The sequence below is a fragment of the Oncorhynchus tshawytscha genome, linkage group LG19 (assembly GCF_018296145.1).
Source record: "Oncorhynchus tshawytscha isolate Ot180627B linkage group LG19, Otsh_v2.0, whole genome shotgun sequence".
NCBI classification, from domain to species: Eukaryota; Metazoa; Chordata; class Actinopteri; order Salmoniformes; family Salmonidae; genus Oncorhynchus; species Oncorhynchus tshawytscha.
The window spans coordinates 5410412-5432786 of NC_056447.1; the positions used below are offsets into that span (position 1 = coordinate 5410412).

A 22375-nucleotide genomic window follows, 5' to 3' on the forward strand; every position below is an offset into this window, starting at 1 on the left:
GCTCTACCCCATCCACACTGAAGAGGCTCTGACATGTACATCAACCAGGGTTAATGTCTGCTCTACCCCATCCACACTGAAGAGGCTCTGACATGTACATCAACCAGGGATAATGTCTGCTCTACCCCATCCACACTGAAGAGGCTCTGACATGTACATCAACCAGGGTTAATGTCTGCTCTACCCCATCCACACTGAAGAGGCTCTGACATGTACATCAACCAGGGATAATGTCTGCTCTACCCCATCCACACTGAAGAGGCTCTGACATGTACATCAACCAGGGATAATGTCTGCTATACCCCATCCACACTGAAGAGGCTCTGAAATGAACCAGGGATAAAGAGAAAGTTAACAGTGAAATGTTTTGTATTTAATTGAAGTTAAGTGTCTGACATGTTGGAAAAGATTAAAGGTCTACAATTTGTTTAATTTGTCAACATTACATTTTTATTCATTGATTTACTGGCCACCATTACTGTGGTTACATGATCAGTATATGTATTGACCAGCTAACCCACTGCAGCCTACCTCACAAGCTCACTCCCCATCACTGCTTTGGACAATTAAGTCTCGTACTTTGCCCTTTTCCTTTATGGTTGATATTAACGACGAACTGAGATATTATCTGTCTCTCTCCTATTGTGTACCACTGTTAAATACTGTGGAAAATTAAATAACAGGGAAAATAAGTACTAAGAACTACCAATTATTGTAGATAAATATTTTTAAAAAGGGTAAACACTGGACTGAACCCCCTAATTGTCAAACTAATATTAATGTTTAACAATATAGAAGATGCATGACTAGAGGTTATGCAATATAGGTGTATATCCACTGCATGTTTCTTAGGTGTGTAATTGACATGACCAAGGACCTATTGCAAATGTCAAAAATTCATGTAAAACCATGTGAGATGAAAATGGACAAACTGTTGTCCATGTCTGTGTGCAATATGTAGGGCCACTGAGTGGACATTCTGAACCCTGTTTGAAGTCACTAGATCACATGACCAAGGAGCTATTGAAATTCTACATGTTTAAAAATTGTATAGATTGTATAGATGTATATGGACAAGCTAAATGGTGTGCAATGTGTCTATGCTATCGGGTTAGCCACAACCAGTTTTGAAAGTGTTAGGAGTAATGGTTAAAGAGCTATTGAAATATGTTTTGTTTTTTTGATTTGTCACTATGTTGACGGTCCCTAACTGTTGTTGGTGGACGTGAGGAAAACTACAGGCGAATATCCGTCGAATATCCAACCTGAAACTGCCTTTACCTCGGTAAGATATACTTACCAAGGCTCTGGCTATCCGACAAGAAATACCCCGCCTTTCAGACGGGCTTTAGGGCTTCTGGAGTGGGGGAATAATTTGGTGAGTAAAGAATATTGAATAAGCGCCGTAGGTTACCGAATGATCAGCCACAATTTGTCGGGGCATTGACACTACTACAACTTGTCGAAAGCGTTTGCCGAAAAACAGTAGGCTTTTAGGGATGGTATAATGACCTTCCTGACAAGTAAATCATTTAACCTACTGAATCGGACGGGACTAAAATGATGGATGTGGTGATTTGTGCTCTTACACATTTACATTAACCGAGCTCCCCCAGTAAAAAAAAATCCCGTCTGAATAAGGCTTAAGTCATGGAAAGAGCAGGTGTTCTTGTTTCGTATACTCTGTGTATCTTTTGATTCATTTCCTTTCACGGTAGCCCCCAATACTTTCACCTATGTAGGGAACGTAAATCGTTCATGGGAGGAAGAGTTTGGAATCGAGATCTCCGATATCACCTGGCATTCTGCAATTGACAGGATACACTCATCCTCTATCTGCATTAGACATGATTTACTAAAGTTTTCAAGTATTTCATTGCCTACACTTTTGCAGGAGTAGACCTGCCAGATTGTAAACAGAAATAGACCCAACCTACTCTAGATGCCATCAGCCAACCGCCACTCTGTATCACATGTACTGGTCATGCCCGACACCAGGTCCATTCTGGTCCTCTATCTTTGAGACTTTCTCATATATATGCAATAAGAAAATTGCCCCAACTCCCTTTTGTCCCTATTATTGAGGCGCTCCCGAAGGGATTACTTTCTGCATTACCCAAGCAGAGGCCATAGCCTTCTCGTCCCGTCTGGCCCGCCCACTTATTCCTTTTTAAGTGGAAACGGGACGTTATGGTCCATCTTAAACTGGGTTAGTGATGTTATGGCCCATCTCAAACTTGAGAAGGTAAAATATTCCACCCGTGGCTCCTCTCAAAAGTTTTCTAAGGTCTGGCAGCCATTTCTTGACTACTTTGAGAGTAGCCTCTGCGCTGAGAACTTAATGTAGCCTTCTTTTATTTAAATAAAACCCCATTGTTATTGTCCACCAGCTATTGCATAGGACAGTACCAATGTAACCTTGATCTGTCTAGGATGTCACATGTCAATCTACGATGGCAGGGAATAATCTTAAGGAGAACTGTGGTGGACATGGTCCATGACCTCCCAGGGGGCTCAGTGACACTGTGTAAGAGTGCCCCCTATTACATATTGGGTGGAACTGTGAGACCATTCAAGTTGACTACTACTAGGAATAAATATATTTGACCTCATTGCCTTAGCCTGGCATCCAACCTGAGGTGAAGTAAAACAACGGTGTGCACAGCATTCAGTATGGTTTAACCAGGCTATCGTTGGCTCTCTCTGCCCTCCACATCAGCTTTAGTTCTCAAGGGTGAACTAGATGACTAATTGAACATGGACACTGACAATACTGGGAAGAAAAAAAACATTTTATTTTCTTCAAAATATGGTGTCTCTTCTGAATAGATGTCGATGTGGGGTCCTATGAGTCGTGCAGGTTTAGCAACGCCTGGACTGTGTCAGAGAAGACAGAGAGAGTAGGGAAAGGGACAGAGCGAGAGAGACAGAGAGAGTAAGGAGAGGGACAGAGAGAGCAGGGAGAGGGACAGAGAGAGCAGGGAGAGGGACAGAGAGAGCAGGGAGAGGGACAGAGAGAGCAGGGAGAGGGACAGAGAGAGCAGGGAGAGGGACAGAGAGAGTAGGGAGAGGGACAGAGAGAGTAGGGAGAGGGACAGAGCGAGAGAGACGGAGAGAGTAGGGAGAGGGACAGAGAGAGTAGGGAGAGGGACAGAGAGAGTAGGGAGAGAGACAGAGAGAGTAGGGAGAGAGACAGAGAGAGTAGGGAGAGGGACAGAGAGAGTAGGGAGAGGGACAGAGCGAGAGAGAGAGAGAGTAGAGAGAGGGACAGAGCGAGAGAGACAGAGAGAGTAGGGAGAGGGACAGGGACAGAGAGAGCAGGGAGAGGGACAGAGAGAGCAGGGAGAGGGACAGAGAGAGCAGGGAGAGGGACAGAGAGAGCAGGGAGAGGGACAGAGAGAGCAGGGAGAGGGACAGAGAGAGCAGGGAGAGGGACAGAGAGAGTAGGGAGAGGGACAGAGAGAGTAGGGAGAGGGACAGAGAGAGTAGGGAGAGGGACAGAGCGAGAGAGACAGAGAGAGTAGGGAGAGGGACAGAGAGAGTAGGGAGAGGGACAGAGAGAGTAGGGAGAGGGACAGAGAGAGTAGGGAGAGAGACAGAGAGAGTAGGGAGAGAGACAGAGAGAGTAGGGAGAGGGACAGAGAGAGTAGGGAGAGGGACAGAGCGAGAGAGAGAGAGAGTAGAGAGAGGGACAGAGCGAGAGAGACAGAGAGAGTAGGGAGAGGGACAGGGACAGAGAGAGCAGGGAGAGGGACAGAGAGAGCAGGGAGAGGGACAGAGCGAGAGAGACAGAGAGAGTAGAGAGAGGGACAGAGCGAGAGAGACAGAGAGAGTAGGGAGAGGGACAGAGAGAGTAGGGAGAGGGACAGAGCGAGAGAGACAGAGAGAGTAGGGAGAGGGACAGAGCGAGAGAGACAGAGAGAGTAGGGAGAGGGACAGAGCGAGAGAGACAGAGAGAGTAGGGAGAGGGACAGAGCGAGAGAGACAGAGAGAGTAGGGAGAGGGACAGAGCGAGAGAGACAGAGAGAGAGTAGGGAGAGGGACAGAGCGAGAGAGAGAACATTTTTGACTCAAATATACTGTAGGTCTACTGTGTCTATTATGTACTTTACAATGAGGTTCTAAAATGAGGCATTCTTATTACATGATTAAGGCATCTGGCAAAAACACATGAAACCTATTCAGAAGTGTTGTTGTTGTTTCAATAGTTCAGACTCATTTCTACTCGTCTCGGCTACCAAGACTATTGCCAAGTGCATAGTCTCAAGAGGTTTCCTATCCCTTTCTCATCTTGTGGCGGATGAATCAGAATTAGTTGGGTAACATAGATAATTAAGATGTTTTATTTGCATAATATGCTCATGTGAGATACTGGTCATTAGAATGTATCCCTTTGGACAATAGTGTTGGCAGTTGCACTTTTCCCTCAGCTGGGTCTCAGTCACTTGGGGCCCAGAGAGGGGAGAGGTCTTTCACATGTCCCTGGTGCTATGCAGAATATCAGAAAGGGAAGAGGACAGAATAGAACATTGTCTTCATATGTGCATGTGTCTTTACCAATTCTTAAACCATGTGAAGGGATGGCATGATTAATGGGGAACCAATTACTTGTCTCCACAATGTCTGTGCACCAGTCACTCCCTCCTTTTCCCATTGGGGGGAGATGTATGGCAGCGTCTGGAAACATTGTATGTCCTCTCTGATCTATCCTGGGATAGTGTATGACCTAGAGGCTCACTCCCCTCAGTGAGCTTGTCCAGGAGTGGGGTCAAGAGGGGGTTTACTAGAGATGGGAGTATCTAGAGTTGACAATTGATATATGCCATTGGATGAGTTGGTGTTTTTGTACTATGAAGTACCAGGAATGAGATTAGAACCTTGTCGTATGGACCAAACTGAGCGATAATTTATAGTGAATGTTATCTGGATAAGGGATACTCCTTTGTCAATTATAAAGTCACTTTGTGAAGAGTTCCTAAGATCTGTGGTTCGTCATGTAGGTTGAGAGGGGTGTATCTGGGCTATAAAAGATCTTTGTAATTTTCTGTAGTCACTCTCAACGGTTCATTAGAAATAGTGAATTGTTGAAAGTCAAATGCTATTGCAAAGCTTCATTATTATTACAGATGTAGTTTAAGTATAACTCTGACTGGTGTGTGAAGTTTGTCTCTCTCTCCTCATTTGGTAAATCAGAAATTAATCCACCACAATCTCCTTCATCAGCACTCAGTGCCACCTCTTGCCTTTTGGGGGCCCTATGAGAGATTTGGTTGGGGGGCCCCCACCCCCTTGCAAAACCTTTTAGTCTCTTCGCCATCTAAATACAGTCCTGGAGGGGACGACTACTACTACTCCTACTCCTACTCCTACTCCTACTACTACTACTACTCCTACTACTACTACTCCTACTCCTACTACTACTACTACTACTCCTACTACTCCTCCTCCTCCTACTACTACTACTACTCCTACTACTACTACTACTCCTACTACTCCTCCTACTACTACTACTACTACTACTACTCCTACTACTACTCCTACTACTCCTACTACTACTACTACTCCTACTACTACTCCTACTACTACTCCTACTACTACTCCTACTACTACTACTACCTACTCCTACTACTACTACTACTACTACTACTACTACTCCTACTCCTACTCCTACTACTACTCCTCCTACTACTACTCCTACTCCTACTCCTACTACTACTCCTACTCCTACTACTCCTACTACCCTCCTACTACTACTACTACTACTCCTACTACTACTACTACTACTACTACTACTACTCCTACTCCTACTACTACTCCTACTCCACTACTACTCCTACTACTCCTACTCCTACTACTACTCCTACTACTACTACTCCTACTACTACTCCTACTACTACTACTACTCCTACTACTACTACTACTCCTACTCCTACTACTACTACTACTACTACTCCTACTACTACTACTACTACTACTCCTACTACTACTCCTACTACTCCTACTACTACTCCTACTACTACTACTACTCCTACTACTACTACTCCTACTACTCCTACTACTCCTACTCCTACTACTACTACTACTACTACTCCTACTCCTACTACTACTACTACTACTACTCCTACTCCTACTACTCCTACTCCTACTACTACTACTACTACTCCTACTCCTACTACTACTCCTACTACTACTACTCCTACTCCTACTCCTACTACTCCTCCTCCGTGTGATTCCTTACCTGCTAAGTTCTGCAGCCTCTTCCTCTCGTCCAGGTTGTGCTGGAGAACCTCCAGCAGCTCAAAGTACCTGAAAAGGGAATCCCGGGGCCAGGTGACCTTCTCATCCTCCTCCTGCTCCTGCATCACCTTCATATTCTCCTCCACGTACGACTCCCAGTCTAACAGAGAGGGGTAATACGAGGAAACCAGTTCATTAGGGCATGAAACAGAAAAGTGCTGTAAAACTGTTCGCAGCAGAAAGCGAGTCCAGGGATACCCTCTCTGTTTCAGTTTGTTTTAAGTTTGGTGCCTTTATGATGGCCCAGACTACTTTTTTAGAGTGCATCATAGTAATGAGATCTCAGTGTCCAGGGCATGTTGATATGTTCACTGTAATTCTTAACAGAATTGATGTGCTTCTACACCTGCATTGCTTGCTGTTTGGGGTTTAAGGCTGGGTTTCTGTACAGCACTTTGAGATATCAGCTGATGTACGAAGGGCTATATAAATACATTTGATTTGATTTGATGTACTGTACCAAATATCATCACACACTCCAAATATACTCCCTATGATTTATTGGGTATCACCGACATTTTGACACATTTGGTTCCTTGGAAGTTGTGGGAATGTGTGTTTTTGGTTTCAGATTGGTTTCCAGGAACAGAGCCCTAAGTTTCCTGACGCGTAAAACTGAACGTTTAAAAAAAAAACATTCTTAGAACAAAACCAAACATTCCAGACTGTTATGGGAACATTTATTCTTTTGGTTGCAGGGAGATTCTGAGAACATTTCACTCGAGTTTCTGGGAGGTTTTATTAACTCTCTGAGAATGGAAATGATGATGAGTTTATTTGAAGGTAATTAAATAACATTCTGAGAACATTCTCTAAATGTTATGAAAGTGTTGTTAAGTTATTAGTGAAAGTTTGCCAACAATCACAGTAGGTGTGATCTTGCACACACCTAACAAGCTGGAGGATGAGAGAGTTTTGTTGATGCTGAGAATGTAATGTATATGTAAATAACATTCTTAGAGCGTTCTCTGAAAGTTACTTAACTTTCCAGAAAAAACACAGAAACTTTTCTTCATGTTCTGAGAACAGAATTTAGAGCTTATTGATGGTAATGAACGGACATACAAGAGAACCATACATTCTTGGAAAGTTCTGAGAAAATGGATTAAGTTACACCGTTTTTGAGAATGTTCCCAGAATGTAGTCAAAATATTGCATTAAATAGAACCACATGGGAACTTGTGCAGAATGTTCTGTACTGAAATTCCCACAAAAGATAGTTGTTTCTTAAAGTTCTCTGAACAATTTAAGAACATTACTTTAAATAGAACCACGAGGAAACCTGTAAGAAACGTTACGCTGAAGTACTGAAATTCCCACAGAAGACCGTTGTTTCTTAAAACCTGTTAAGGAGGCTGCGAATTTTTGCAGCTTTTTGTTAAAAATCTCGCAACATTTCAGCGTCCTGCTACTCATGCCAGGAATATAGTATATGCATATGATAAGTGTGTGTGTATAGAAAACACTCTGAAGTCTCTAAAACTGGTTAAATCGTGTCTGTGGCTATAACAGAACGTGTTTAGGAGTCAAAATCCTTCGAAAAACTGTTCACCAAAAATACAAAAATAATATTCATCCGCCAGTCAATGTATTGTCTAAGGCTGAGGAAAATACATGGAGATCCCCTGTAAACGCCTACAGCTTCCACACGATGTCGCCAATGCGGTCATTTTGGGGCTTCTTTATCCTTGGTTTGGTGACGTGTAAGCACTTCCTTTCATCGAGTACACCACAGGATGTTATGAAACTGAAAACATGGAGTATGATTTCAAGACTTGCTGCTATCGAATACAGATCGCCCCTTATCAATTTGATAGATTATAAATGTTTATTAATACCTAAAGTTGGTTTAGATAAGTAGTTTGAAGTGATTTGTAAAAGTATATAGGCAACATTTGTAATTTTAAAAAGTGACGTTGCGTCTTGTAAAGGGGCATTTTTCTGGATCAGACCGGTCTTCAGCAAATCACATTTTGGGTATACAATGACGGATTTAATCTGGAAAAATACCCAATTGTGATGTTTATGTGACATATAGGAGTGCCAAGAAAGAAGCTCGTCAAAGGTAATGAATGTTTTATATTTTATTTCTGCGTTTTGGGTAGCGCCGGCTACCGCAAAATCTGTTGTTTTGTTGACGGTCTGGTATTCTGGGGGTGCATGCTATCAGATAATAGCTTCTCATGCTTTCGCCAAAAAGCATTTTACAAATCTGACTTGCTGGCTAGATTCACAACGAGTGTAGCTTTAATTCAGTACCTTGTATGTGTGTTTTAATGAAAGTTTGAGTTTTATCGAAAACTATAGGTGGCGCTCTAAAATTTCCGCTGATTTGATCCCGCCACAGGGACCAAGTCCATAATTGTCTGAACAATGAGAACATTCCCAATGTCAAACCATTTAGAGAACGTTCTTCAAATATTATCAAAATGTAAATAAATGTAACCATGTGTTAACTTTTAGGCATCGTTTTGTTAAAGTAATGAAATAAAGTTGTTTTTGTCAAGTTCCTTAAATGTGCTGAGGATGTTCCAAAGCCAAGCAACTATCCTGCACCATTCACAAAACGCTGTGGGGAGGTTGTATGCAAAAATAACCATAGGACGACCTCTAACCTCTCAGCTCTAAAAAACGTAGGGTTCTTAGAATGTTCTTTGTTCTGTGACAAAATAAATAGCTCTTTTGTCTCATTGTAGGATCGCAAAGAAATGGTCCTCATTCAAAGTATGATGAGTTTATTACGGTGTCCCAATGGTGGTTAGGTTTGAAAAGAACCCACTGTCACGCCCTGACCTTAGAGATCCTTTTTATGTCTCTATTTTGGTTTGGTCAGGGCGTGAGTTGGGGTGGGCACTCTATGTTTTGTGTTTCTATGATTTTCTATTTCTATGTTTTGGCCAGGTATGGTTCTCAATCAGGGACAGCTGTCTATCGTTGTCTCTGATTGTGAACCATACTTAGGTACCCTTTTTCCCACCTGTGTTTGTGGCAAGTTGTCTTTGTTTGCGGGCACTATTGCCTTTAGCGGCATGGTTTGTTTTGTATGGTTTATTGTTTTGTTTTTGTTGGCGTCATTCTTTAATAAAGTAATATGTACGCTGCACCATGGTCCGCATCTTTCAACAGCCACCCACCTTTTTCTGGAATATTAGATCTTGTAAACTGTAGTAGATCCTCAGTGGAAAATGACTCTTCACCATCCTCTGCCACTTTGCTCAGCCTAAATGTATATTTGAATATATTAGACCTAACCTGAACTTTTTTTCAATTGTGAATTTAAATGAAATGAATTAAATTGTGTTGACATCAAATTGTTTTATACATTTTACGATTTGACAGGGACGAGAACGTACATTAAAGGTTATAAGAAACTGCCTTACCCGGCAAATTTCGAATGACTTATCCTCCTACAAAAAGAAAAGAAAAACATACATTTTTCACATTATTTGTCAAAAGACATTTCAATGACAACATATTTTATCTAAACAAAGGTAATATATTGGTTCGTTTCTCACATATTAGCCCAGAAAGTAATGGTGAACATCAAAGACATTCTATCTTGACAAAAGATAATACTGTTTCATTTCTTTACTGTAACGCTACATCTTATTAGCCAATCACACCGGTCTGAAGAATCCAATAGAACATCTCCACACTCACCTGTTTATGATCTCAGCTTTAAAGAGATCAGCTTTGGCCTGGATCTCAATCTGCTGTACCTCTTTAGAGAGGTCACTCCGGATGGCCTGGAAGTTATTCACTGGACGGGCAAAAAGGAAACAGACAATTAGGTAAAAAAATCTGACCATTATCACATTAGCATACCACTTAGACTGCATGCCCAGTAGTATTTATGCAAGTAGTATGGACATTGGAACAGTATGATATAAAACCGTTTTATATCCAGCTGGCCTTCAAAGTTAGAGAACTTTTTTAATTTCCATTTTAATGTGAAATGTCTAGATAAAAGATAAAAGACCCACAGTCAAGTCTGAGAATATGAAAAAAGAAAATGAAATAGCTAAATGGATGCGCTTTATCAAAGCATTACGGGGAAGTACCTACCCATAATACCCACAAAGATATTGCGGAATACGAAGGAGCCTATGAGGAGCCAGAGGATGATGTATAAGCCACATATGGCTTTGTCCAGTTCTGGAACTTTGCGGGTGTCGGCGAGCAGAGCGTACCAGTGATCCATGGTGAAGAGGATGAAGAGGGTGATGAAGGAGTTGTAGATATCTCTGGGAGGTGATGAAGGTTCATGAAAACGTGTCAAAAATCTTCAAAGATGTAACATGGCTGTAGGTTTAGTTCCTGAACGGAAATGGATTCTGACTGGTTGGACTCTAACCTTATCTGTAATGTACTATCAAGTGTTTGCATTCTACTCTTGAAGCCCTCTTAAAATGTGTGAGATTTAGGAAAATGTAATGTTTCTCAATGACCACTGTTCACATTAATATTATCTTATCATAACTGAGAATGAGAGAAATACTACTGTTAAATACTTCCAAAGAAACCAGGCTTTCATAGTAAGAGCAAATGTCACACACTTAAAGTTCATATTGTAGACCAGGCCCTCGATGTTAGAGCGAGTGTAACTCTCGAACAGGATGACTCCAACCACAGCGAAGATATAAGCAAACACCAGCAGCAGTAAGAATATGAAGGTCATAGCCTGTAAACACACAGAGATATTTTGTCATCCTTCAGTAGAATAGAATAGAATAGAGAAGAATAGAGGCTCTTCATAACAGTGGGACCATTTCTATGTTCCATGAGGTTACAAAAGGACCACACATACAGGTAGGACTAATCAAATCACATGTATTACATTCGCCGAATACAACTGGTATAGACTTTACAGTGAAATGCTTGCTTACGAACCTTTAAAAATAATAATACAAAATAAAATAGTAACAAACACGAGGAATAAAATAAAATACACAAGAATGGCGCTATATACAGGGAGTACCAGTACCAGATTAATGTGCAGAAGTATGAATTATTTGAGGTAAATACGCTGCATGACCAAAAGTATGTGGACATCTGCTCGTCAAACATATCATTCCAAAATCATGGGCATTAATATGTAGTTGGTCCCCCCTTTGCTGCTATAACAGCCTCCACTATTCTGGGAAGGCTTTCCACTAGATGTTGGAACATTGCTGCAGGGACTTGCTTCCATTCAGCCACAAGAGCATTAGTGAGGTCAGGCACTGATGTTGGGCAATTAGGCCTGGCTCACAGTCGGTGTTCTAATTCATCCCAAAGGTGTTCGATGGGGTTGAGGTCAGGGCTCTGTGCAGGCCAGTCAAGTTCTTCCCCATCGATCTCGACAAACCATTTCTGTATGGACCTTGCTTTGTATACAGGGCATTGTCACGCTGAAACAGGAAAGGGCCTTCCCCAAACTGTTGCCACAAAGTTGGGAGTACAGAATTGTCTAGAACGTTATTGTATACTGTAGTGTTAAGATTCCCTTCAGTGGAACTAAGGGGCCTGGCCCGAACCATGAAAAGCAGCCCCAGACTATTACTACACCACCACCAAACTGTATAGTTGGCACTATGCATTGGGGCAGGTAGCGTTCTCCTGGCATCTGCCAAACACAGATTCGTCTGTCGGACTGCCAGATGTTGAAGCGTGATTAATCACTCCACAGAACGCATTTCCACTGCTCCAGAGTCCAATGGCGGCAAGCTTTATGCCACTCCAGCCGACACTTGGCATTGAGCTACTCGGCCATGGAAACCCATTTCATGAAGCTCCCGACGAACAGTTCTTGTGCTGACATTGCTTCCAGAAGCAGTTTGGATCTTGGTAGTGAGTGCTGCAACCGAGGACAGACAAGTTTTACGCGTTACGTATTTCAGCACTCGGGGGTTCTGTTCTGTGAGCTTGTGTGGCCTACCACTTTGCTGCTGAGCCGTTGTTGCTCCTAGACGTTTCCACTTCACAATAACAGCACTTACAGTTAACCGGGACAGCTCTGGCAGGGAAGAAATTTGACGAACTGACTTGTTGGAAAGGTGGCATCCTATGATGGTGCCACGTTTAAAGTCACTGAGCTTTTCAGTGAGGCCATTCCACTGCCAATGAAATTGCATGGTTGTGTGCTCGATTTTATACTCCTGTTAGCAACGAGTGTGAATGAAATAGCCAAATTCACTCATTTCAAGGGGTGTCCACATTTTGTATATATAGTGTATGTACAGAAAGGCAGGGTAAAGAGGCTAGGCATCCGGATAGATAATAATAGGAGTAAAATAAAGAGTGTGTGAGTATGCGTGTATGTTTGTGTTGTGTCTGTATCCGTGTGTAGTGTATGTGAATGTGTGGGAGAGACAGTGTAGTGTGTGCTCCCTCTCCAGCCTTTTGGTCACCAGGCTGCTCGTTATGGCGCATACCTGTCACCATCATTACGTGCACCTGCGCGTCATCAGACTCACCTGGACTCCATCACTTCCCTGATTACCTTCCCTACATATGTCACTCCATTTGGTTCCTTCCCCGGGCATTATTGTTTCTGTTCCAGTGTCATGTCGGTGCCTTGTTTGTGTTTCTTGTTTTGTATTTAGTTGCGTTTATTTATTGAAACACTCACTCCATGAACTTGCTTCCCAACTCTCAGTGCACTAGTTATAGAGTGTGTATATGGTATGTGCAAGTGCATTCGGAAAGTTTTCAAACCCCTTGACTTTTTCCACATTTTGTTATGTTACAGCCTTCTTCTAAAATTGATTAAATTCATTGTATTGCTCATCAATCTACACACAATACCCCATAATGACAAAGCAAAAATAGTTTTTTAAATTTCTTTTGCAAATGTATTACAAATAAAAAACATACCTTATTTAAATAAGTATTCGGACCCTTTGCTACGAGACTCAATTGAGCTCAGGTGCATCCTGTTTCCATTGATCATCCTTGCGATGTTACTACAACTTGATTGGAGTCCACCTGTCATCAATTAATTTGGAAAGGCACACACCTTTCTATACAAGGTCCCACAGTTGACAGTGCATGTCAGAGCAAAAACCAAGCCATGAGGTCGAAGGAATTGTACGTAGAGCTCCACGACATGGGATTGTGTCAAGACACATCTCTGGGGAAGGGTACCAAGACATTTCTGTAGCATTGAAGATCCCCAAGGGCACAGTGACCTCCATCATTCTTCAATTAAAGAAGTTTGGAACCACCAAGACTCTTCTTAGAGTTGGCCGGCTGGTCAAACTGAGCAATCGGGGGAGAAGGGCCTTGGTCAGGGATGTGACCAAGAACACGATGGTCACTCTGACAGAGCTCTAGAGTTCCTCTGTGGAGATGGGAGAACCTTTCAGAGGGACAACCATCTCTGCAGCACTCCACCAATGAGGTATTTATGGCAGAGTGGCCAGACAGAAGCCACTCCTCAGTAAAAGGGACATGACAGCCCGCTTGGAGTTTTCCAAAAGGTACTTGAAGAACTCTCAGACCATCAGAAACAAGATTCTCTGATCTGGTGAAACCAAGATTCAACTCTTTGGCCTGAATGCCAAGTGTCACATCTGGAGGAAACCTGGCACCATCCCTACAGTGGGGGATGTTTTTTAGTGGCAGGGACTGGGAGACTAGTCAGGATCGAGGGAAAGTTGAATGGAGCAAAGTACAGAGATATCCTTGATGAAAACCTGCTCCAGAGCACTCACGATCTTGGACTGGGGCGAAGGTTCACCTTCCAACAGGACAACGACACTAAGCACACAGCCAAGACAACGCAGGAGTGGCTTTAGGGACAATTCTCTGAAAGTCATTGAGTGTCCCAGCCAGAGCCCTGATTTGAACCTGATCGAACATCCCTGAAAATAGCTGTGCAGTGACGCTCCCCATCCAACCTGACAGAGCTTGAGAGGATCTGCAGAGAAGAATGGGAGAAACTCCCCAAATACAGTGCCACACTTGTAGCGTCATACCCAAGAAGATTGTAATCGCTGCCAGAAGGGGCTTCAACAAAGTACTGAATAAAGGGTCTGAATTCTTATGTAAATGTGATATTTCAGTAAGACATATAATATTGCAGCTTCTTCAAGTCTCTATAATAGGAGACTCTGGAACGAAGCTCATCCATCTTATTCTCGAGTGCCTAGAAATTTGCCAATAGAACGCCTTTCAGTTTTCTCTTTGCCTCAATTTCACCAGGACTCCACCTCGTCTCCCGCGTTTACGCCCGCAGCGTTTTGGTAGCCCATGGAACAAAGAAATATGGTCCAGTATGAGCAGTGGAACAGCTGAGTCTGAGTTGAAGTCGTATTTGAAGTTGAAATCGAGGTTAGTAACTGTCAATCTGATATCCAGAAGTGCTTGGCAGTCATATGTGATAATAGTATGGCTAGAAGTTGACCATGTTACCTGCCTGGGGCCTCATTTACAAACCAGTGTAAATGTCTCACTAAAATCTGGCGTACGTGGAGATTCTAGGATTTAAGTGCACAACAAATTATTGGGATTCATCAAACTGTCACACACAACATATACGCATGTTTTCATTTATAAATCAGACACATACCGCCTGAAAAACATCATCCATTCACCTTTTGTGTTGACAAAAACGCTCTCATTTGCTGTACAATTTGGACATGCTGGAACTGGGCCATGAGCAGAGTGTTTAAATCCTTTGCAGTCACTTTTTCAAATCAAAAATGCATGCCACCTATAGCGAGTGCCAAATACTGGCCGCGCATTCTGGAGGATTGATTGCCATTTTGAACCATTTCAAAATAAATTATACAGCCTTGGGATAAACTCTGAGATTACAGGCCATGATGTCGCTCTCTTATCACACAATTATTTTAAGTAGGCTACTAATTACTTTCGAGCATACTCAGGCTATTGAATGAGATCCATAGACATGGAATAAACAATTATACTGTATTTCTATGGTTGGTTCCCTACCTTGAAAGCTTTGGAGATGGCCAACACGATAAGGCGGATCTGCCTGAATTTGGAGATAATTTTCAGGGAGCGGAGGATACGGAACTTCTTTAGGAGTGCCACAATCTCCAGGTCGTCAGTGTCCACCCCTTTGAAGACCTTCACGATCTCTGGTATAACAGACTGGGGGAGGAGAGAGGTAACCTGAGTACTGTAACTGGGATTTGGACTTGTATGTACAGTGCCTTCACTTCACATCCATTCACAGATTCCACTTGTTGTGTTAAAGCCTGAATTCAAAATGGATTAAATATCTCATTTTCTTCTCTCACCTATCTACACAAAATACCCCATCATGACAAAGTGAAAACACGTTTTTAGAAATTGTTGCACATTTATCTAGAATGAAATACAGAAATATATAATTTACATAAGTATCCACACCCCTGAGTCAATACATAGAATCGCCTTTAGCAGCAATTAGTCTTTCTGGGTAAGTCTCTAAGAGCTTTGCAAGCCTGGATTGTACAATATAAAATTATATAAGCTAAGTCACGTTGGTTGTTGATCATTGCTAGACGACCATTTTCAAGTCTTGCCATAGATTTTCAAGACAATTTTAAGTCAAAACTGTAACTTGGCCACGCAGGAACTTTCACTGCAACTCCAGTGTAGATTTGGCCTTGTTTTTTGGGTTATTGTCTTGTTGAAAGATTAATTAATCTCCCCGTGTCTGGTGGAAAGCAGACTGAACCAGGTGTTCCTCTAGGATTTTGCCTGTGCTTAGCTCCATTCAGCTTTATTTTTTATTCTGAAAAACTCCCCAGGCCTTAACGATTACAAGCATACCCATAACATGATTCAGCCACCACTATGCTTGAAAATATGGAGAGTGGTCCACAGTAATGTGTTATATTGGATTTGCCCCAAACATAACGCTTTGTATTCAGGACAAAAAGTTAATTTCTTTGCCACAATTTTTGCAGTATTACTTTAGTGCCTTGTTGCAAACAGGATGTTTCTGAATATTTGTATTCTGTACAGGCTTCCTTCTTTTCACTCTGTCAATTAGGTTAGTATTGTGGATTAACTACAATGTTGTTGATCCATCCTCAGTTTTCTACTATCACAGTCATTAAACTCTGTTACTGTTTTAAAGTCACCATTGGTCTCATGGTAAAATCCCAGAGCGGTTTCCTTCATCTCTGGCAACTGAGTTAGGAAGGACGCCTGTATCTTTGTACTTACTGGGTATATTGATAAACCACAACTTCAACATGCTCAAAACGATATGCAACGTCTGCTTTCTTTATTTTAACCATTAGGTCCCCTTCTTTGCGAAGCATTTAAAACCTTCCTGATCTTTGATTCGTCAATGGAAAACCTCCCTGATCTTTGATTCGTCATTGGAAAACCTTCCTGATGTTTGTGGTTGAATCTGTGTTTAGAATTCACTGCTCGACTGAGGGACCTTACAGATCGTTATATGTGTGGGGTACGGGGATGAGGTGTTCATTCCAACATCATGTTAAACACTATTACACACAGTGAGTCCATGCAACTTAGTATGGTTTCTAACTCCTCTAGCTCCACAATGAGATAGGGTGCAGGCCAGGCAGCAGGATAGGGTGCAGGCCAGGCAGCAGGATAGGGTGCAGGCCAGGCAGCAGGATAGGGTGCAGGCCAGGCAGCAGGATAGGGTGCAGGCCAGGCAGCAGGATAGGGTGCAGGCCAGGCAGCAGGATAGGGTGCAGGCCAGGCAGCAGGATAGGGTGCAGGCCAGGCAGCAGGATAGGGTGCAGGCCAGGCAGCAGGATAGGGTGCAGGCCAGGCAGCAGGATAGGGTGCAGGCCAGGGCAGGGTGCAGGCCAGGCAGCAGGATAGGGTGCAGGCCAGGCAGCAGGATAGGGTGCAGGCCAGGCAGCAGGATAGGGTGCAGGCCAGGCAGCAGGATAGGGTGCAGGCCAGGCAGCAGGATAGGGTGCAGGCCAGGCAGCGGGATAGGGTGCAGGCCAGGCAGCGGGATAGGGTGCAGGCCAGGCAGCGGGATAGGGTGCAGGCCAGGCAGCGGGATAGGGTGCAGTAGGTGCAGGCCAGGCAGCGGGATAGGGTGCAGGCCAGGCAGCGGGATAGGGTGCAGGCCAGGCAGCGGGATAGGGTGCAGGCCAGGCAGCGGGATAGGGTGCAGGCCAGGCAGCGGGATAGGGTGCAGGCCAGGCAGCGGTATAGGGTGCAGGCCAGGCAGCGGTATAGGGTGCAGGCCAGGCAGCGGGACAGGGTGCAGGCCAGGCAGCGGGATAGGTGCAGGCCAGGCAGCGGGATAGGGTGCAGGCCAGGCAGCGGGACAGGGTGCAGGCCAGGCAGCAGGACAGGGTGCAGGCCAGGCAGCAGGACAGGGTGCAGGCCAGGCAGACTCAGTCTCGACCTTTAAGTCTTTATTGAAAACTCATCTCTTCAGTAGGTCCTATGATTGAGTGTAGGCTGGCCCGGGGGTGTGAAGGTGAACGGAAAGGCACTGGAGCGAAGAACCACCCTTGCTGTCACTGGCTTACTGGTGCAATTACGTCCCAATGAGGAGTGCGTCACTTGAGTGGGTTGAGTCTCTGACGTGATCTTCCTGTCTGATATTCCTCTAGTGGTGTGGGGGCTGTGGTTTGGCAAAGTGGGTGGGATTATATCCTGCCTGGTTGGCCCTGTCCGGGGGTATCGTCGGACGGGGCCACAGTGTCTCCTGACCCCTCCTGTCTCAGCCTCCAGTAATTATGCTGCAATAGTTTGTGTCGGGGGGCTAGGGTCAGTCTGTTATATCTGGAGTATTTCTCCTGTCTTATCCGGTGTCGTGTGTGAATTTAAGTATGCTCTCTCTAATTCTCTCTCTCTCTTCTCTCTGAGGACCTGAGCCCTAGGACCATGCCTCAGGACTACCTGGCCTGATGACTCCTTGCTGTCCCCAGTCCACTCGGTCGTGCTGCTGCCTCAGTCTCAACTATTCTGCCTGCGGCTATGGAACCCTGACCTGTTCACTGGACGTGCTACCTTGTTCCGGACCTGCTGTTTTCGACTTTCTCTCTAGTGCACCTGCTCTCTCTAACTCTGAATGATCAGCTATGAAAAGCCAAATGGCATTTACTCCTGAGATGCTGACCTGTTGCACCCTCTACAACCACTGTGACCCTGCTGGTCATCTATGAATGTTTGAACATCTTGGTCATGTACTGTTATCTCCACCCGGCACAGCCAGAAGAGGACTGGCCACCCCTCAGAGCATGGTTCCTCTCTAGGTTTCTTCCTAGGTTCCTGCCTGTCTAGGGAGTTTTTCCAAGCCACTGTGCTTCTACATCTGCCTTGCTTACTGTTTGGGGTTTTAGGATGTGTATCTGTACAGCACTTTGTGACATTGGCTGATGTAAAAAGGGATTAATAAATACATTTGATTGATTATGTGACTTGTTAAGCACATTTTTACTCCTGAACTTATTTAGGCTTGCATGGCAAAGGGATTTGAATACTTATTGACCCAAGACATTTCACCTTTTCATTTTTTATGCATTTGTGAAAATGTCTACAAACATAATTCCACTTTGACATGATGGGGTATTGTGTTTAGGCACAAAATCTCAATTTAATCTATTTTAAATTCAGGCTGTAACACAACAACATGTGGAAAATGTCAAGGGGTTTGAATTCTTTCTGAAGCCACTGTATGTGTATATCTACATAATGCATAGGCCTCTATATATAGGTATGCATTTATTTATGTGCATCTATCTACATCACATCTATAGTACATTCACATGGAGACAAGACATTATTCAATTCTTTGCTGGTTTGACTCTTACCAGCATGGTGACAGCAAAATCAAAGATGTTCCAGGTGCTTTTCCAGAAGTTCCAGAAGTTGTCCAACCACTTCAATACGATCTCCAGGAAGAAGATGGCCAGGATGCTCCAGTCCAACATTTCCAGAACCAGTTTCACAATCTCCAGCTTGGGGTCCATGTTGTCAAACACCTCTTGGACAGAAAGAATAGTCAGGTTGCCAGGTCTGCTTGTTGTCCAGCCAACAACAGTCAATGAGTTGGCTAAAGCAAAGATGAATAATTTGCAAACCTTAGAATACATTTTGAAGCTAAGAAAGATCTAAGCTCAGTGTTGATTACATTTTTAAATGTTTTATTGCCAGGCAAAATAGTTTAGAGATTGGGTGATAGTTATTAATGTCGGAGGGGTTACCACCTTTGTGATGGTGCGCATGGGCAACCTTCCAAACCCTAGGAATAGCACCCAAGATAACGAAATATTTCAATGATTCCGCAATCAGGGTAGCAGAAAGATGCAGTAAGAAAGGATTAAGCAAATCAGCCCCAGTGGATTTAAAGAAAAACATTAATCTTAAGCAAGGTGTCAAGCACATCTCAGTAGAAAGTTGTTGAAATTAAAACAAAGATTCAGTAGAAGTTGACTGATCTTTCATTGAGCCAACTGAAGGTTGGGAGAGGGAAGAGCAGTCGACTAACTGACCAGGGTCAGTTAAACCACAATTTCTTCCAAATAAAAAGCCTGCCGAGATAAAAGCATCGCTTTACTCATTTCTCTCAGTAATGCCAGTCTGACACGATTTGGGGAAGGAGAGGAATTTCCACATTTCAGTGCATTAACTGTTTTCCCAAAATTCTACGGCTCACCAGCAGAGTCTGAGATAGAACTTAGAAAGTAGCTTGATTTAGCTTTCTCAATTAAGGAAGTGTATCTATTTCTCAATTGCCTGAAACACTGCCAATCAGCTACCGAGTCAGTTTGTCTGCCAGAGACACAGTATAAGAATGGATGAAAAAAGTTATAGAGCCAGTTTAGGGTCAGGCATGCGGCCGAGGAAAGCTCGGAGCAAAACATACAGTAGTATCTTGAAGAGATACTTGGGGAGTTATCTTTTTAAATTCATCTTCATAATTATATGAATATCACAGTGTTTTGTTTCGTATCTCTAATACGTGCAATGATCACTGATGCCATTAGCAAAACATTACTTGATGAGTACTTGTGGGAGCTATTTGTCAAAATTAGATTAATCAGCGAGGACTTTGCTGGGTTTCTTACATGAATCACTGTAGGTTTGGGGAGATTAGTTGAGTCAGGTTATAGCCCAGACAAATATTCTTCAAATGATCAGAGGCCATGTTAAGCCAATCCAGGTTCAAATCTTCTAACATAACTAATTCAGATGACATAAAATGTAATAACAGCATCGACCAATGCAGCAGGAGGGCATTAAATCCCTACTACAAACAAGTTAGTATTTTGGCATAAAGCCACATCTATAAGCAAACACTCACACTTTTTGTGGATAGTGACACTTAGAGAACATGCATTGATTTCACATGTATAGCCACCCCTCACTCTTTTTTTCAGGATATCACACCTGAAGATGTTGTAATCCCCAATTCCAATGTCCTTATTCATAATCGAACCCCTGAGCCAGGTCTTTGTGAGAAACAGAATATCAGGGTGTGTGTCATGCACCCAGAAATCAAGAAGGTTCATCTTTGACGTGACGTTAATGTGCAACAGCCCTCTAATTTATTTGAAAACCGAGGGGAGTATCCATTTGTTGAATTCACATAGGAACTAATAGCACTGGTCGAGCTAACGGCTATCTGCTGACAGAGTTATCACTGGAATGACAGTGGTATTCAGGGGAGTTAGAGGAACATACATTAGGTTACACACATTGACCACGTAACCATTTCTATGGGAAATAACATGCTTTCCATGTCCTCTGTTGCTAACTATGACAGGGGGGACTGGAGCACTAACAGAATCGGACCGTGCACTTCGAAATATAGTAGGCATTCAATCTATGTAGTGAAACATCTTATGTCATATTGAAAATTCCAGTCAATGCTCATAGACCCCGGCTGTGGAAATATGGGGATGAAATGCATTACAAGTGTTAACGATTTATTTGACATTGACTTGATATGATGAGAGACTTTGATATTTTTTACCTGCTTGTATCTCCAAGACAATGGTGTTCAGAATGATGAGGATGACAACGATATGCATAAATATTTTACCTGGACAATTCTGTCAAGTAAACAGTACACCTGAAAGGAATGTGCACAAAGCTATTTCCTGAGACAACACTTGTCCACTTGTAATGTTCCTATGAATAAATAATCATGAAAAACATTGAAAAACTCTTGAGCCCAAACAACAAAAAAGACATACATGAGTCTCTGAACTGGCTTGCATCTATATGGTTAATCACTTTACGTCATTGCAGTTACATTGCAGTTACAGGTACAACTAAAACCCAAGGCTTTGGTTTTCCATTCAGGACTGGGTGTAAGGATACTCTCTAGAATCCAGTGGGCAAACATGTTCAAGGGCGGATAGTTGGCATGGAGGTTCTCCAGTCGTCCCTGGCGACGGAGGTCCATGGTGATGGTGCTGCCCCTCTGGGGGGAGATCTCGAAACGCACTAGCTGGTGTGTGTCCTTCCCCATCAGGCTGGTGTAGTTGTCCTCGTCTGTCAAACACACACACACAGACAGGCAGACAGACAGACACGAGATAAGCATCCTTGTTATTTAGCAATGCCTTCTTAAAAACAAATACACACGATAGAATCACAGTATTCCTGTATTGTAAAGTGTAGGCCAAGCAGGACCTAAGTGTGTAATCATCTGAAGTTAACATACTTCTACAAATCTCTTCACAGACAAACACCTCTATTCTCAAAACAACTCAGGCCGGTTTCATTCAGACCAAATAGGAAGCTATGTCATTACTGTGGGCTACCTAAAACATCATTGGTGCAGTATTTGGGGCTTCCTCTCTGCTCCTCCTGTAACTGGTCCAGCAGGTAGAAGCTCTGGATGAGTTTGGACCTGACCACCTCTGCTCTGGGAAGGAACTTCTCATTGGTTGACTTGTCACCCTCATCATGGCTGTTGTAGGAGGGCAGATCCATGGAGGGGGGCTCCTGGAAAATGACCATGCAAATTACGGCAATTGTTGTCAGTGATTAGACCCTGAATTTACAGTAAAGTTTTTAAAGAATGCCATTCATATGACTATTTGGATAGCCATAAATTCACAACATGAAACAGTATTGTTAAATTATTACTTACCTGTGTCCCCATTTGTCTATATGAATATCG

The 22375-nt window shown here is 43.2% G+C and overlaps 1 protein-coding gene across 1 annotated transcript; it reads right to left on the bottom strand.

Annotated features, from left to right (window-relative positions):
• Nucleotides 1–2445: 2445 nt before the first annotated feature.
• On the bottom strand, nt 2446–22264 carry LOC112232956 (cation channel sperm-associated protein 2). Its single transcript, XM_042302007.1, has 12 exons — nt 22014–22264; nt 21500–21741; nt 21218–21296; nt 19053–19225; nt 15235–15396; nt 10854–10978; nt 10363–10541; nt 9958–10057; nt 9678–9704; nt 9432–9517; nt 6239–6397; nt 2446–2877 (listed from the first exon to the last, which is right to left on the bottom strand). The coding sequence occupies exons 1-12, from the start codon at nt 22210–22212 to the stop codon at nt 2846–2848; spliced, it is 1563 nt and encodes a 520-aa protein (XP_042157941.1). The 5' UTR covers nt 22213–22264; the 3' UTR covers nt 2446–2845.
• Between the last annotated feature and the right edge of the window lie 111 nt (nt 22265–22375).

Bases quoted from the DNA above. Each gene is read 5' to 3' on its own strand.
- LOC112232956 (XM_042302007.1), bottom strand. From the start codon at position 22,212: ATGGTCATTTTCCAGGAGCCCCCCTCCATGGATCTGCCCTCCTACAAC. The intron at 21,742-22,013 runs GTAGCCCACAGT...TGTGTTTGACAG, and splicing joins CTGCACCAATGATGTTTTAG to ACGAGGACAACTACACCAGC. The intron at 10,058-10,362 runs GTAGGTACTTCC...TTGCCCGTCCAG, and splicing joins TATCTTTGTGGGTATTATGG to TGAATAACTTCCAGGCCATC.